The sequence below is a fragment of the Rhinopithecus roxellana genome, chromosome 6 (genome assembly GCF_007565055.1).
Source record: "Rhinopithecus roxellana isolate Shanxi Qingling chromosome 6, ASM756505v1, whole genome shotgun sequence".
Taxonomy (NCBI): Eukaryota; Metazoa; Chordata; class Mammalia; order Primates; family Cercopithecidae; genus Rhinopithecus; species Rhinopithecus roxellana.
Genome location: NC_044554.1, coordinates 72,777,106 through 72,794,254, shown reverse-complemented (window position 1 = coordinate 72,794,254; position 17,149 = coordinate 72,777,106). Strand labels below are relative to the sequence as shown.

The 17,149-nt window shown below is 40.6% G+C and overlaps 1 protein-coding gene across 2 annotated transcripts in view; it reads right to left on the bottom strand.

The window, feature by feature from the left end:
- The window catches only part of TSPAN12 (tetraspanin 12), a 70,699-nt gene extending 55,205 nt beyond the window's left edge, over positions 1-15,494 (bottom strand). Inside the window, exons 1-2 of one of the 2 annotated variants that reach the window (XM_010382295.2) lie at positions 15,352-15,494; positions 14,238-14,373 (exon numbers count right to left, since the gene is read on the bottom strand). In XM_010382295.2, coding sequence (XP_010380597.1) covers positions 14,238-14,303 — 66 coding nt within the window. In that variant the 5' untranslated portion in view covers positions 14,304-14,373; positions 15,352-15,494. Of the gene's footprint in view, positions 1-14,237; positions 14,374-14,626; positions 14,716-15,351 lie in introns of those variants that run through there. The other variant, XM_010382296.1, reaches the window with a different exon arrangement.
- Between the last annotated feature and the right edge of the window lie 1,655 nt (positions 15,495-17,149).

Here is a 17,149-nt window from a genome sequence, read left to right as displayed (position 1 = left end):
GGCAAGATTCAGAGACTGACAATAAATAGAAGAAATAAGATCTAGGCCTTCTTGGAACCTCTTGGGGAACACAGGCAACAATTACACAAAGAAAACAATTACAAACTGTTTTAAACAAAGTGCCATGAAGCACAGAAAAGGGAAATACCCTGTTGAAGATCTCTCAGATCCTGAGTGGTAGAGCTGGGATTCAAATTCAAGCTGTTGGGCTTTGAAGCATCAGGGTTAGTCACTGTCTCCCAAGTTTAGAAATAGGCATGGTATGTTTCTTAGCAAGGGGCAGTGCGTCTCCTGTAGAAGTCAGGTTCAGTTTAAATGTCTGAACTACTTTCTTTGGTGAATGGGAGCTCAGTGATTCTTAACCTGTAAATACAAATGTATTTCAACACAATTAATTTCCTTTGTAAGCCAATACATTTTGTTTTGTGGATTAAAATACAGATTAATAGTAATATTATATTAATTATATTAATCTTTTATGGAAGAATTTCTGCTAATATTTGTAGGAAGCATTCTAGAGCATCACCATTTAACAACCCTTTCTGAAATAATGGATCTGAAATAAAATACAGATTAATAGTAATATTATATTAATATTACATTACTATTAATCTGTATTTTAATCCACAAATTAGAATACAGTTTAATAGTCTAACAATAGGCCCACAGGTTTATAAGACTGCCAAAGGAGTCAATGGCCTATAAGATAGGTTAAGAACCCTGGGACCACAGTCAAGAGTAGAATTAGGCCAGTTATTATTATTCTCATGTCTGTTAGAAATGAACAGATTATAAACCTCATAAAAGTTACAAGTGGGTCAGCCGCAGTAAATTAGTCATGTTTCTAGCTTCTTCTGATGCATTAACATCTGTTCTACATGCATATGCCAGACACATCCTGCTCTGGAGAACCTAAAAATGTGCCTAAGTCACCTTGCCTTGGCCTGCTGCCTCCCTCATTGCTTGTTCCGTCCTCAAGAGGAGATGTTCTCCCAGGGGTGCACTTTTCAAATACAAACAATGCAATCCAGAATCCACACTCCTAAGTACCTCCCTTATGGGGCTCTCCCACTTAGGGGCCACTATACACCTGCCCTAATCACCCCAAGGCCAATTGTTCAAACTGGCCAATCCTAAACCCACTTACCTGCCTCACCTATACCTTCCCATAGAAACCATGGTATAAGCACTTGCCCACAGTTCCCATCTCTCTTTCTGCCTTGTGACTGACCCTAGTGTTTCCCCTCTTGCCCCCCACCCTCCATAATGAGATGTGTACTCCATGTCTTGGGATTTATGAATATAATAAACTGTCTTCTCAATGGCAGCCATCTCCTGGTTTTTTGGCCTTAGCATACCTAATCAACAGCAGAACCTATTAAAACACACAGAGCTAGCAGAAGACTGTTGTCTCTTTGATGAAATCTGTGGGCACGTGTTCTCCCTCTACTTGGCTATATGTGGGTCTTTAAAACCTTGTAAGTATTGCCAGGACAGAAAAGTCTATTAATGTGGTGCATTAGTCCATTCTCACACTGTTATAAATACCAGAAACTGGGTAATTTATGAAGAAAAGAGGTTTAGTTGGCTCATGGTTCCTCAGGCTGTACAGGAAACATGCCTGGGGAAGCCACAGGAAACTTTCAATCATGGTGAAAGAGGAAGCAGGCACATCTTACACGGCCAGAGCAGGAGAAAGAGAAAGCAGAGGAAGGTGCTACACATTTTCAAACAACCAGACCTCATGAGAACTCACTCACTACCACGAGAACAGCAAGGGGAAAAATCCATCCCCATGATCCAATCACCTCCCACCAGGTCCCTTCCACAACATTGGGGATCACAATTTGACATGAGATTTTGGTGGGGACACAAATCCAAACCATATTATTCAACCCCTTGCCCCTCCCAAATCTCATGTCCTTTCACATTCCAAAATACAATCATACCTTCCCAACAGTCCCCCAAAGTCTGACTTGATTCTAACATTAACTCAAAAGTTCACAGTCCAAAGTATCACTTGAGACAAGTCCCTTCTGTCTATGAGACTGTAAAATCAAAACCAGTTAGTTACTTCCAAGATACAATGGGGGTAGAGGCATTCACTAAATATTCCCATTCCAAAAGGAAGAAAGTGGCCAAAACAAAAGGGCTATAGGCCCCATGCAAGTCCCAAATCCAGCAGGGCAGTCATTAAATCTAAAAGCTCCAAAATAATCTCCTTTAACTCCATGTCTCACATCCAGGCAACAATGATGCAAGGGGTGGGCCCACAGGGCCTTGGGTAGCTCTACTCCTATGGTTCTGCAGGGTACAATCCCTGTGGTTGCTTTGTTTCACAGGCTGCCATTGAGTGCCTGCAGCTTCTCCAGGCACACAGTGCAAGTTGTCAGTGGGTCTATCATTCTGTGGTCTGGAGAAGAGTGGCCCTCTTCTCACTGCTCCACTAGGCAGTGCCCTAGTGGGGACTCTGTGTGGGGGCTCAAACCCCACATATCCCTTCTGCACTGCTCTAGTAGAGATTCTCCATGAGGGCTCTGTCCCTGCAGCAGACTTTTGCCTGGATATCCAGGCATTTGCATACATCCTCTGAAATTGAGTCTGAGGCTCCCAAGACTCAGTTGTTGCCCTCTGTGCACCCACATGCTTAACACCATATGGAAGCTGCCTAGGCTAACGGCTTGCACCCTCTGGAGCCTGAGATGTACCTGGGCCCCTTTAAGCCACAGCTGGAGCTAAAGCAGCTGGATCATAGGGAGCAGTGTCCCAAGGTTCTGCAGGGTAGCGGGGCCCTGGGCCCAGTCCATGAAACCATTCTTTCCTCCTAGGCCTTCAGGCCTGTGATGGGAGGCTCTGCTGTGAAGGTCTCTGAAATGCCTTTGAGGCATTTTCCTCATTGGATTGAATATTAATATTCAGCTCCTCTTTGCTGATGCAAATTTCTGTAGCCAGCTTGAATTCCTTTTGAGAAAATTAGTTTTTCTTTTCTACCACATGGTCAAGCTGTACATTTTCTAAACTTTTATGATCTACTTTCCTTCTAAATATAAGTTCCAGTTTTAGAACATCTCTTTACTTACGTATATGACCATATACTTTTAGAAATAACCAGGCCAAATCTTAAACACTTTGCTGCTTAGAAATTTGTTCTGCCAGATTACCCTAAATCATCCCTCTCAAGTTCAAAATTCCACAGATACCTAGAGCAGGGGCACAATGCCACAATCTCTTTGCTAAAGCATAGCAAGAGTGACCTTTATTCCAGTTCCCAGTAAGTTCCTCATCTCCATCTGAGACCACATCAGCCTGGACTTCATTTGTCAATATTACTATCAGCATTTTTATCACAACAATTTAACTAGTCTCTAGGAAGTTCCAAACTTTCCCTTGTCTTTCTGTCTTCTTCTGAGCCCTCCAAACTGTTCAAATTTCTGCCTGTTACTGAGTTACAAAGTCTCTTTCACATATTCAGGTATGTTTATAGCAATGCCCCACTCCTGATACCAATTTTCTATATTAGCCCATTCTAGCACTGCCATAAAGTAATACCTGAAATTGGGTAATTTATAAAGCACAGAGGTTTAATTGGCTTACAGTTCCACAGGATGTACAGGAAGCATGGCTAGGGAGGCCTCAGGAAACTTTCAAACATTGTGGAAGGGGAAGCAGGCACATCTTACATGGCCAGAGGAGGAGTAAGAGAGAGAAGGGGGAGGTGCTACACACTTTTAAACAACCAGATCTCTTGAAAACTCACTCTCTACCATGAGAACAGCAAGGGGGAAATCCATCCCCATGATCCAATCACCTTGTACCTCATCCAAATTTGACATGAGATTTGGGCAGGGACACCAATCCAAACCATATCATGTGGTATTTTATTTCATTATCTAAAATTATTTTACAGTTATAAAATCTCCTCTTTTTATCACTCTTCAAAGTAATGACTTCTGTTGGTTTCTCTATTCTATACTGGCTTTATAGAATGTTCAGCCAGTTTTCAATAACATAGTTCTTAGTCGTGTCAACACATTATTTCATTCTTTATCATGTACAATTCATTATCAGTGTAGTTACTACACATAGTTCTTCCATTTTTAACAAACAACAAAAAAGTGTATATCGTTTAAATGGTGTATTCCAAGACATTTCTTATATGGCAAGATGATTAAAAGCCTGGGCTTTGAAGTCATTCTTCCATTCAAAAATCATATATTGGTCACCTGCTCTTTGCCAGGCACTGTGCTATGTGTTAGGGATACACTGATGAACAGTAACAGACACTATCTCTGTGGTGCAATTAACTAAGTGAAGAGGACACAGGTTAATCAACTCATCAGAGATATAAATATGTAATTCAGAACTGTATCAAGTGCTGAGAAGAAATAGTACAAGTTTCGGTATGAATTCCTTTTGGAGGGCCTGACCCATTCCACGAGGTCAAAGGAACTTCTCTAAAAGAGCTAAGATCTAAAGGATAATTATCAAGTTACTCAGGAAGAGGAGGGTTGAAAACAACCTTCTGGTCAGAAAGAACAACGGCCCCATGAGGGAAGGCAACATGACAAAGTAAGGAAAATTTGCACATGGTGAGAAGGAAAAAGCAGGCAGGGGTGAGACTGCATGGAGTCTTGAAAGCCATTTCAAGGTATATGGGCTTCACCAGCCTGACAATGAGAAGCCACTGAATTTTGAATTTCAGCTAGGAATTCTAGCTCTACTGCCTTTTAGCATATGACATTCAGCTTAATCTTTCCTGTGCCTCAGTTTTCTCACCTGTAAAATGATATAAAAATAAGGCCTACTTCGTAGAAGATCTATATGACCAAAAAAAAAAAAAAGAGTGAGACTCTCATATACATTACCTATAATTACTGCAAGTCACTTTAGACTTAATCTTTCTCAGTCAGTCTGAAAGATTAGATTACTCCTAAATCAATTCTGAAATGGAATCTTCAGCTGTTTGAAGGTCTACCAGATGGACAAGAGAGGAAGCTCTTTGATATAACTACCTATCAGATTATCGCGGTCAATTTCAACATCTCTAACACTAAACTTATCTCCATTTTTCCTAAACCTGCATGTTTCTCCCACTGTTTTTCCTGTAAATGGTACAATCAATCCTTCAATCATGTAAACTGGAGACTTGGCAGGAAGGCTGAACCTCTCCGTTTTCCTCAGCTCTATATCTAATTAGTCTCAAGTCCTTCAAATTGTACTGGCAAGGCTGTCGGGTGAATTCCTCCCCCTTTCCTGCCACAATTGGCTGGTTCAGGCCTTCATCCTCTCTTGCTATCCAATTATAATTACTTTATAATAAAACCCTTCAGCTCACAGATTCCACCACCAATTCACCCTTCAGTTACTTTTATAGAACATAGATCAAATTCTTCTGCTTATAGCTACCCTTTATGGTTCTTCTTCAACTACCATTTATTTAATCTTCCCTCAACTCCCTCTGAGAGAACAAAGTTCAAACTCTTGAGCAGGCACGGCAGGCCCTTTTCAGCTACCCCTTAACCTTTTTCTTAAACCATGCTTCATGCCACCTCTTTCCTACACACATTCTATATATGTAAAACAACGAAACTGCTTGCACATCTCCAAAATGCACTATGTGCACCTCCCATTGCCTATACATCTTCACTCCTGCAGTGCATTCTACCAGGAATACCATCCTGCCCCAGCTTTCCTGTTCTCATGTGCTGAGCAACATCTACTTCTCCTTCAAGGCCAGCTTGAACATCAACTAGAGTGTAAAGATTTTCTCCCAACTGCTGCCTTACCTACAGATCTTTTCCCTCTTAATGCTCTTTGCACAGACCTCATAAAGCAGTTATCCTACTGTTCTTGTTTCTGTCCATCCATCTCATCCCAGCAGAGGGCACAGAACATTGCTTATCTCCCCATCACATAGAAAAGTACCAGGCTCAGTAGTGGTGCCTAATATATGTTAGGTGAGTGAATGAGAAAATAATTAAATTAAAGGGAGATGGTTTCATCCTGCTAGATAAGCTGTTAGACATTTTTAAACAAATTAGAAGATGCTTTAATAAGAACTGAGCTTTCTATCACTGGAAGTTTTCCAATAGAAAGATGGTTTCTGGAAAACAAAGTCAAAGATTTATATATCAGATTAGAAGCTGGCTAAAGTGTTCTCAAAAGTTCTTTAAACTAAAACTTTGCATTATACTCTGTTCCAATGTTTTTCTCACAGGAGTATACCCAAACATTTCAGCTGTGCACAGAACATTAGTCAAAATAAATAATAACACCAAGCCTATTCTATAGTAAACAAGCAACCCTGGGAATAAAGCGGCTTTTTCTCAAGGAATTGATTCCAGAAACATTAAATGTCTGAGAGTAGTTTCATCCTCAACAGGTGAGGCTTTACTCACTGGGTTTGAGAAAATGATAACAATAAAAACAAATATAGTGCATGCCTATAGCAAGAAACAGAACTAAAACAAGACTAGGTCAACTCAAAACTAACCCAGATACTAAACCTAGAAGTGCAACTTATGAGGGGGATTCAGGACTCCTTGCTAATCACGTTATTTTCTGCTAATTTTCCAAATTAACAATGAAAATAATCCTTCAAATGCCACTCACATTGGCTAAATTATTAGGAACATTATAGTTATCATATGTAGCTAGGCTTTATAGCTTCTTACATTTTCTTCAGTATTGCAACGTGTTACTTGAAGCTCAAGGAGATATTTTAAAACTAAACGAAGTATTACTTGATAGAAACATATTTAATATATTATTTGGCAGGACATTTGTCACAATCTCTCTTGCAAAATACTTAGAAAATGCTAGCTTTCAACAAATATTTAGAAACATAAAATTTGCAGTGCTGAGGATATGGTCTGCTTTTGTTTGAATATAATTATATAAAAACAACTCTTTAATCAAGTTGTTTTCTGAATCAGAATTGTATGTGTATGCGCATTTCCTCAGTGTATTATGGAATGTGTACCTATAATTTCCATAAAATAGTAAGGTCACAGTTGAGAAACAGTCCTTTCTATCTTTCGACTGTCTGCCATCTGTAACATATAGTCCCACATAAGATGACAGTGACACAAATAATTTTTGTTCAAGGATGACGGCTGTCTAAAACCACCTCCCTAAACTTTTCATGTCAAACCTGTTAGCAAAGAGAAGAACGTAAAAGAGAGATCTGAATCTTAGTTACAGCTTTGTGTATATAGAAAAGGACTTTGACAAATAATTCAAATTTTCATAATTTTTATTGGCTAATCTTGAAAATGGAAAAAGTGGACCAGAAGCTCTCCTTCTTTAAAAATAATATTTAAATTTTGGGTTTTTTTTTTTCTGTCTCCCAGGCATGATCATAGCTCATTGCACCTGGAACTCCTGGGCTCAACTGATCCTCCTGCCTTGGTCTCCCAAGTGCTGAGGTTACAGGCATGAGCCACCACACTTAGCCTTTAAATTGTTATTTTTTAAAATGTAAAAGTAAGATCAAGCCTTGATTATTTGGAGGCTGGTCACACAAAGTGAGTCACATGTGTGTTTCATGTTGCCAGGCCTGCTCCCTTCTGCCTTTTTGTGAGTCTGTGCCTTCTCAGCTTCCCTCTTCCAGGGGATGGGCAGAAGGAAAGAGAGCAAACAGGCAACACTATTTGCTAAAGCTGTGAAAGAATAGGCCATGTAAATGATGGCTGAAATACCGTCTGGAGATTACTAGTGGGTATCACTTCAGAATGAACATCAATTAATTAGAGCTGAATAAATCAATAGCACCCTGGAGCTGTTCTGACTGATAGTTTTTCTAGACCATCATGTTTTCCTATAGATAGGGTGACCATGCATCCTGATCTGACCAGAAGAGATCCACTATAAGCCTCTGTTGTTTGCTCATAATTATTAACAGAAATATCCCCTTTTCTTCAGTCTCCACATTGTCCTGGTTTCCATGATAAAGTATATGATCACCCTATAGTCACTACAGGTAAAAGAAGAGTAAAATGCCTCATTCTACAGGATAGTTTCTGTGCAGTCTAACTGCAGTAAACTCCACTTCCCCCACATCCCAGCTCAGGATTATTCCCTGAGTGGAGTCAATGAGGGAGGAGCCTATTGCTCAGTACGCAGCAGAATGTGCTGTGAAGAATCTTCCATGTCTTTTCAAAAAACATTCCTTAAGACGCATGTAGCAGCTCAAGTCTTTGCTCAGCTGAGCCACAATGTATATATAAAAAAGTAGATCAGCTTTACTCTGAGATTAAAAGACTTTTTTTTTTTGAGACGGAGTCTCACTTTGCTGCCCAGACTAGAGTGCAGTGACGCAATCTTGGCTCACTGCAACCTCCACCTCCCAGGTTCAAGTGTTTCTTTTGCCTCAGTTCCCCTAGTAGCTAGGATGGCAGCTGCACGCCACCATGCCCAGTTAATTTTTGTATTTTTAGTAGAGACGGGGTTTCGCCATTTTAGCCAGGCTGGTCTGGAACTCCTGACCTCAGGTGATCCACCAGCCTGGGCCTCCCAAAGTGCTGGGATTACAGGCATGAACCACCATGTCCGGCTGACTAAAGGATTTTTTTATGGTTAAAATTTATTTTAGAAGACCACAAATATTTGTTGGAGGGCTTTCCACTATTCCTTAGGAAGAGTTCAAAAATTCTTGAATACCGTTCATAGCATAAAGCTGGGGACACCAATTTAAAATGTAGTATTTCAATATGATTCATAAATGTCCTTCCTGTGAATTCAAACTTCTACTTGCCAAGAATCTAACTCTTCAGATTCTGTATGGATCAAATACCTAAGGTTCACTACGGATGGCCAGAGAAAAAGAAACAGAGCATTGAGCCTCCTGTCATTTCATCTGCCGCGCATATATCCCAAAAGCATAAACTAATTTCCTGTCTACTTTTTTAGACTTTCTTTTATAAGTTACTTTTCATATTTTAATCAGGGTAGTTCTTCTCTATTGCTATTATCTTTAGTAATGGTAAGCAAAAAACAATGGCTCTTATATAATGGTGAGATATGGGAGTTTATATTACACATTTAGAAAATTAGAAACAAACACATATTTGATGAATTTTAAGTTTTCGCCAATGTCAGAAATTTTCAAGGAGAACCATATTTATCTATATTTGTAATAATAGAAAATTACCATCTAAGAAAGACAAACTGACTAAAAAGCTACAGAAGTTGTCTTTAAAATGGTGGAAAGCTCTCATTTCTTTAAATAATACGCCATTGAAATGTTACTAGTAACAAAAGCGTATAAATTTGAAGTAAAGGTAACCCACGTCCTTACTCCACCATGGAGAGAAGGCAAATCGGGGTCTCAAAAGACCCCTCGGGCAGTTCACCTACCCACACCATCTCCTATGAGCTCCTTCCCATCCTGAACTCACAAAACTCATGACAAACCTAGAAGCCCCAATACTTTTGTGCCGACTCCAGTACAACAGTACTAGAATCTGGCTTCTTCATCATGTGGAAAAGACACTTAACAGATGGCAAATCAAGGTGACTGGATCCATACAATAAAGAGAATGTAGAGCATGTGTGATCTTGAATGTGCTGTGGATTGTTTCTTCTAAGACACATTTATGGCTTACACTTAAAAACACATCTATGCCTTACATTTTTAAAAAAATACTCAATATATACTTTTTAACTTAAAAAACACAAAAAAACTCTCAGTTTGATTTTTGACTCTCAGAACAGGAAAACAAAATTGAATGGGTTCCCAATGCTTTTGTGATTAAGATTTATTTTTCTTTTCCCTAAAATCCTAGTGGGGTAGAAAAGGTAAGAAGGTACCAATATAGTAAAAATAGATTTAAAAAACTAAGACTACTTAAAATGCCAGTGCAGAGTAAAGGCCTATAGCTTTTGACCTCATGGGTAATGGGGATCAATCTTGCAAACCCAGAGGGAGGAACAATCTCCCTCTTCATAGTCAGAATGTGAAGTCTGGTTTAAGAAATGGGGTTCATATGCCACACTGATGTGTTCTACTTGTAATTCCAATGAGAACTAAAAGCTAGTATTAAAGCCTTGCTCCTCAGGGTGCGATGCTCAGACCAGCAGCATTGGCATCACAGAGGAGCTTGTTAGAAATGCACTCTCAGGTAGAACTCAGGACACACTAAATCCAAATCTGCATTTTAACAAGATCTCCAGGTAATGTGCATGCACTCTGAGGTTTTAGAAGCACTGTTCCAGAGAACTTGGAATGAGCAGGTGGACAGCTAATCCTTTCCTTCTGAGGATGTTTACTTGACTTCTCTCATGCAAATAAATCCACCACTGTTCCCAGCAATTTAACTTCTACTACACTTGGATAAAAAACAAAACTGGACTTTCAATTCCTGTTCTGCTACTTACTAGCAAGTTATTGAATTACTCTGAGTACCAGTTTCTTTACCTAAAAAAAGAGAGAGAGAGAGACAGACTTAGAAAACTATTTTATGGGTCTATTATGAGAATTAGATGAGAGTAGTGTTAAGAATGGCCAGGAATGTCTCCAGCACAGGCTGAAAATGACTTCTGACTTGGTAATGATAGGATCTGCAAACATTGCCTTAACACTGAAAAAGTAAAATGAGTATCCCTAAAATTAGTCTATTATACATTTCATACTATTCTAACAAAAATCCCAACAGATTTTTTTTTTTTTTTTTTTTTTTTTTTTTGAGACAGAGTGTCACTGTCGTCAGCCTGTAGCACAGCGGGGCAATCTTAGCTCACTGCAACATCCAACTCCCGGGTTCAAGTGATTCCCCTACTTCAGTCTCCCGAGTAGCTGGGATTACAGGTGCCAAAACGCCCAGCTAATTTTTGTATTTTTAGTAGAGACAGGGTTTCACCATGTTGGCCAGAATGGTCTCAATCTCTTGACCTTGTGGACTGCCCACCTTGGCCTCCCAAAGTGCTGGGATTACAGGTGTGATCCACTGCGCCCAGCCCCAACTGGTATTTTTAATTGGATAAAATAATCTTAAAAAACATTTTTTAAAAGAAATCTTAACCAAGTCAAGAAATGAAGGCATATATATATATATATATATACACACACACACACATTTATATTTATACATATATTTATATTTATTTTTATACATAATGTATTTATATTTATACATATAAAATCTTGTAGAAAATTATATTACAGGCCGGGCACAGTGGCTCACACCTGTAATCCCAGCACTTTGGGAGGCCGAGGCGGGTGGATCATGAGGTCAGGAATTCGAGACTAGCCTGGCCAATATGGTGAAATCTCTACTAAAACCCCATCTCTACTAAAAAATACAAAAATTAGCCAGGCAAGGTGGTATGCACCTGTAGTCCCAGCTATTCCAGGAGGCCAAGGCAGGAGAATCACTTGAACCCGGGAGGCGGAGGTTGCAGTGAGCTGAGATTGCGCCACTGGACTCCAGCCTGGTGACAGAGTGAGACTTCATCTCAAAAAAAAAAAAAAAGAAAAAGAATATTATATTACAAAGAATATAGAAAAGTTTGTTTAACTATTGTATAGAAACAGATAACATAAATGAAATTAACACTTAAAATATAGGGCAAACCTAAATGATAAATATGAAATAGTTAATGAATATGGAATGAAATGATATATATGAAAAATATATATAAAATGATGCTCATGCTCACTGGTAGTGGGGTAGGTACAAAATAAAGTAACAATGAGATAATACTTTAAATGTTTCAGATTGGCAACAATTTAGAAGTACCATGTTACCAACAAGATGGCAACAAATATTTTTGTACATATAATGGGGTAATTACTGCTTTTATTTTTAGGGAACAGATTCCCAGAACAAGATTGCTGGGTCAAAGGAATTGCAGTAGTGATAGCAACAGTAGCAGTATTAATCATAACAATAGCAATTACTATGATTAGTACCATAATGATAGTAGCAGTTCACCTCCTGGTAATCTGCTGGAACATCATCATTATTGTAGTAGTTATAGTAATAACTGCAATACTGCTATTGCATAGATAGCACTTATTATGTGCCACTGTTCTCAGTGCTTTATATATGTTAACTCTAATCCTCCTCACAACAACTCTAAAAAATAGGTAACTATGATTCCTATTTTACAGGCTAGGAAACAGACACTAAATGTGCCTGGCAAACATAGTGAGAAGCATTACCTATTTTGTATGTTAGTTAGATAGGTTGGCTACTTTTGTTTTTGTTGTTATCACATATATTTTTACATAGCAATTCCACTCCTATGACTCTAACTCAAATGAGAAACTAATTTAACAACAAAAAAATCAAGGATTTACATGTATAGTAGTGTGTATCTGTCATGGACAGGTATGAGTAAATCTATCTTTGTATGAAACAAAATACAGAAAAATGTATACAAGATGCTTAACTTGGACTATTTTGTTGAAGCGTAGATGATATTGGGAGAAGAGGAGGGCTGGAGAAAGAGGGAAGCAATCCAAATAAGTCAATAAATCGGAACACACTCACACACACTGCACACAAAGATAGAAAGTTAGAAGGTTTAAGTACAGGGGAACAGCAAAGAAATAATGTTTACATTCTCTGGGGACACAAAGAGCCCTGGAAGAGTTTCAGGAATAGGTGCTTCTTTGCAAATTTCATTTCCAAGAGGAGTGATACTTTTGTTGAATGATTTGGTTCTTTTTTTTCCCCACAGTATAAAGTAACAAGAAATTTTTCAAAGCTTTATTCTTTATTGAACAACAACAACAACAATCTTAGTAATTCTAAGGTTCAAAACTCAGTAAGGTTCAAGTTAAAGACACTGTCTAGGGGCAAGAAAGCTGAGTTCTGTTCCTGGCACTGCCACCATTGGACTATTTGATCTTTGGCAAGTCACTTAATCTGCACTTAATTTCCTCACTCACAAAGGAAGGAAGTTCAACCAGGCCATCTTTAAAGCTCCTTTTAGAAGTGGAATGTGATGATTCTATAATTAAAAAGCACAATGTAGAGAAGTGAAAAACTAGTAAATAGGTGTGATAAGTATCAAACATTTTAAAGAAATGGAGTTTAAAATCTTAAGAACTTGTAATGATCCAGGTAATTTAATGATTCACTTAAAAATCGAACTTTTAAGGAGTATAAACTACAATAAGATCAACTTGGCGATTTTACATTTCCAAATGGTGAATTTAACTACCCAATGCTTTAATTTTGAGAAATTAATGCTTTAATGTTGAGAAAAGGAATGCTGCTATTTTAGATATTTTCAGATTACTCACGTAAGACTTAATTTGTCCTTTAAAATGGGGCCATCTATAAGGTGCAGCTCAACCAAAATGTCATCTTCTAGAGACCACATGTAATAGTTCTATGAAAAAAAGGCTGGGCGATGCCAGCCAGTCAGCCACATAAATAAATTCCACCATAAAATTTGTAACAGAAAATTTTGAATAAAATTGTTAATAGAACACAAAAAATGGAAGTAACAATTTGCTTAAGAATGGCAGCCTCCTGAAGCAACATTCACAGTTTAAATTGTTATACCTTCCTAAGTTTTATAAGTAATAATGATTATTAATCATACTCTATGAAAATTTAAAGCATAAAATGTCATTAACTCATAGGGCATAAAGATTTCCATGAGCTTGTTACATTTTATGTATTTTTATTTCCTTAAATGGTTATGGGATTTTCCAAAAGCATACACACAATTCCTTAAACTTTGCCAACTTGGAATTAGTTACATAAAAATCACCCTTCAGACCGTATGGAATCCCCTAGACAAATCTACTCAGCCTTTCTATGATAGGTTATCTGGGTGTGAATTCCCTGCCCCCCCCCCCAAAAAAAATATTAAGACTTGGCCCAACTAGATTTTACAGGCGACAGAGATGTAAAGAAACAATTTCTGGCTTGCACAGTTATCTAAAATTCCCGCAAACAAGCGGCTCCCTAAGTAGTATGTCATAATTTTCTTATCTATGAGTACAAGCACGTGCATTTATTTATATCCCTAGATTAACTTCAAGTCTAATTTTACTGCCAGTAGTATCCAGGGGTGGATTTCTTTGTTCTAATTACAAATGGAACTTGAGCTAGATCAAAGGCATTTTAAGAAGGTCAAATTTTACTTCTCTGAAAAATAGAGGGTGTTATCCCATGTAATTAATTAATGCTTAGCCATGCTCTTTGGCGCATTATCCGGTAGCTGCAGAAAACCAGAGCCAGCCGTCCCCACCTGTTGGTGCAGTGAAACTTACTTACCCAAAAGAGCAGATTGAGGGCGTAGAGCAGGCAGCGCAGACACTTCACCGAATCTTCTCTGGCCATTGTGAGCCCCGTAAGGGAGAAGCCCCATCCTTTCACCACATCCTACTCCCAAGGGCAAAACGGCAGCGATCTGCAGGGGGCGAGGGAGAGAGAACAGGGGACATCTCACCATCAGGCTCCCCACTGCCTGCCCGTCCCTCCTCCGCCAGCCCTCAGCACGGTCCAGAGGGTCCTGAAGCCCAGTGCATTCGAGACATCGCCTCATCAAAACTCATTTGTTAAAAGTCATAATAGTAACTAAACTCCCAAAAGTTCCAAACCGGCTTCAGATAACACCTGCTGGGAAAAGAAAAGAGCAACTATCCGGATGAATGAAGTCGCACAGTAAACTCGCGTTCTCAGGAACACGCGACGGGGCCCTGTGTATTCTGATGAGACGCTCTTGAAAACCTCCCTCACCACGCCCCTCCTCGGGGACCGCTCTGCTCGGAACTGTCCTGAAGGTTAGAAAACACACTGCCCCCTACCCCGGACACGTCACAGGCGCCACCGGCAAGCCCGAGAGCATGAGCACCCTTCCAGTTAGGACAGTTCCTGGGCACTCCAACGCCGCACCCCTCTACCCTGCCCCGCAGCTCGGGTATGAATGCAAGGGACTGGGGGGGTGGGGGGAGGGTTCGGGGGGCGCAGCGCGGAGCTGGGATTCCGCCCGGCGACTAGGGTTTCTCTGGGAGAACGTGAGAAATGATGTTTTCGGCCCCAGAATGATGGATTAGCCTGGGACACGGGGCAGGGGGCGGGGAGGGGGCGCGGGGGAATTAGGGCCCGTGCAGCTGTGCAGACGCCGGGTTAGTCATTCAAATCCCCTTCCCCCGCCCCGGCCGCTCCCGCGACCCCTCGCTCAAAGCCGCCCGCGGAGCACAAAGCGAGCGCGGCCACCGACCCAGCCATCGCGTCCGCGCGCCCCCGACAGGGCGCGAGGGGAAGCGCCGGCGGCAGGGAGCCCCAGAGCCAGCCCTTAAGTAGTTTAGCACACAGCGCGGAGGGCAGCCGCCGGCGGGCTGGCGGGACAGCGGGCAGGAAAGGCGACAGACGCGCGGCCACTTACCGTAGGCGCTGGGCCCCGTGCCCACCGCCCGCCGGGGTATAGTCGGGGGCGCACGGCGGGGGCTCATCGGAGCAGGGACCTTCTTCGCGGAGAACCGGAGGGCTTCATTGGCTTCAGCTGGAGACGCTTCTTTCTCTTCCTCTCCCCCCGCCGCCGCCGTCGCCGCCTCCTGGGAAAAAGAAAAAAAAAAAAAGTCCTGGGCAGCAGTTGCTGGAAAGTCTCTGCTAAGCCACCTCCCAGCGCCGCTGTCCCTCCCAAGTCCTCTCCGAGTCCGGACGAGGCAGCGGCGGCAGTCAGGGCCAGCTGCACAAACTCTCAGCGCATGCTCCAGCCGCTGTTTGCCGGGGTTGGGTCCTAGTGGGTGTTTCTTGTCCCTCTCACCCAGCGAGAGTCCCCAAAGGGGCGCTTCACCTCTGCAGGATAGGGTCCAGAAGATAATGCCTAGGAACTTGGGAGAAGCCCGTGCAGTAAATCCCTTTAAAATGGTGGTGTCGAAGGAATGGAGGCTGGGTTGTAAGCATAGAGAAACGGGCTTTTATTATATGAAAATATTTGTGTTTGAGAAGGGGGGTGAAGGGGTGGCCCAACCCAATTCCTGCAATGAGAAACCAGTTTTCACAACCTTTATGGAGCCACATCCTGTGATTTGTTATTAACATGGTGCCCTGTGATCCTTCTTATTGCTCTGTTGCCCTCCCTGATTTAAAAAAAAAAAAAAAAAAGTTCTTTCCCACTTTCATACTGCACTAATAGCATTTACGGAAACATCAGAGTAATCATGTCCAGTCTGAAATGCAGAAGAAGAGGAAAGAACATTTTTAACTCTTAGAAGTAACTCAAGCTTTCCAAAATTTCTCCCGATAAGATTGTATTGAGTTTTAACTGGGTGATTTATTTTGAAATGTGTACATAGTAGTGGATCTTTGGAAAATCTAATTTTTTAAACTAGAAATTCACGAAGTATTACACAACAGGAGACCATCCTTCCAAAAGAATCTTCCCTTTTAGAAGTTAGAAGTTTCACACTAAATAAAATGCCATTGGATCATATCCTCCACATAAAATGTGGATGTGTTATGCCTCACAATACTGCTCATTTCTAGGATTACTTTTGTGGGCACTGTGTGGCAAATAAAACTTCACCAACAAATAGCAATTACCTGGAATACGAGCAACAGCTTTGAGAAAACCTAGTAACTAGAGTCCTTAGATTTCCTTGCAGAAAAAAAAAAAAGAAAAGAAAATTCGAATCCTATGTCCATGACTACTTGTCTAGAGTCAGTTGCTGCATGACTGGAGTGACGATAAGACACGCAGTCTCATATGGAAAGAAGCAAAGTCAAGACCGAAAGACAACATGGTTGTTCTGGGTTAGGCTAGGAAAATTATTGGTAAGCAAGTCACTGAGCAGTATGTAAGACAGCAGCCCAAAAGAGTATAAAGAAGTATAGCCTTGCACAAAAAAAAGAAAAAAAAAAAAAAAAAAAAAAAAAAACACCAAGAAAAGTGTCCAGTTATCCACCAGATAACTCCAACTCTGATAATGAAGCAGCTTCTAGAATCTTGGGGAAGAGTAAAGAAACCCACTTTTATCCTGTGCCAGTTTCTTCTCAAATTAGGGTGCATACCTATTTTAAGGAAAGGACTGCTGAAACAACCAGCCATCCAAATGCTATTGGTGCCACACATTCCCCGGAGAGGTATAAACATCCCCGCATTGAGAGGAGTCCATGACTGCTATTAAAACTAAGAAAAAGAGTGCCAACAATTCCCATGTGTCAAAGCAGAGATCCTCTTC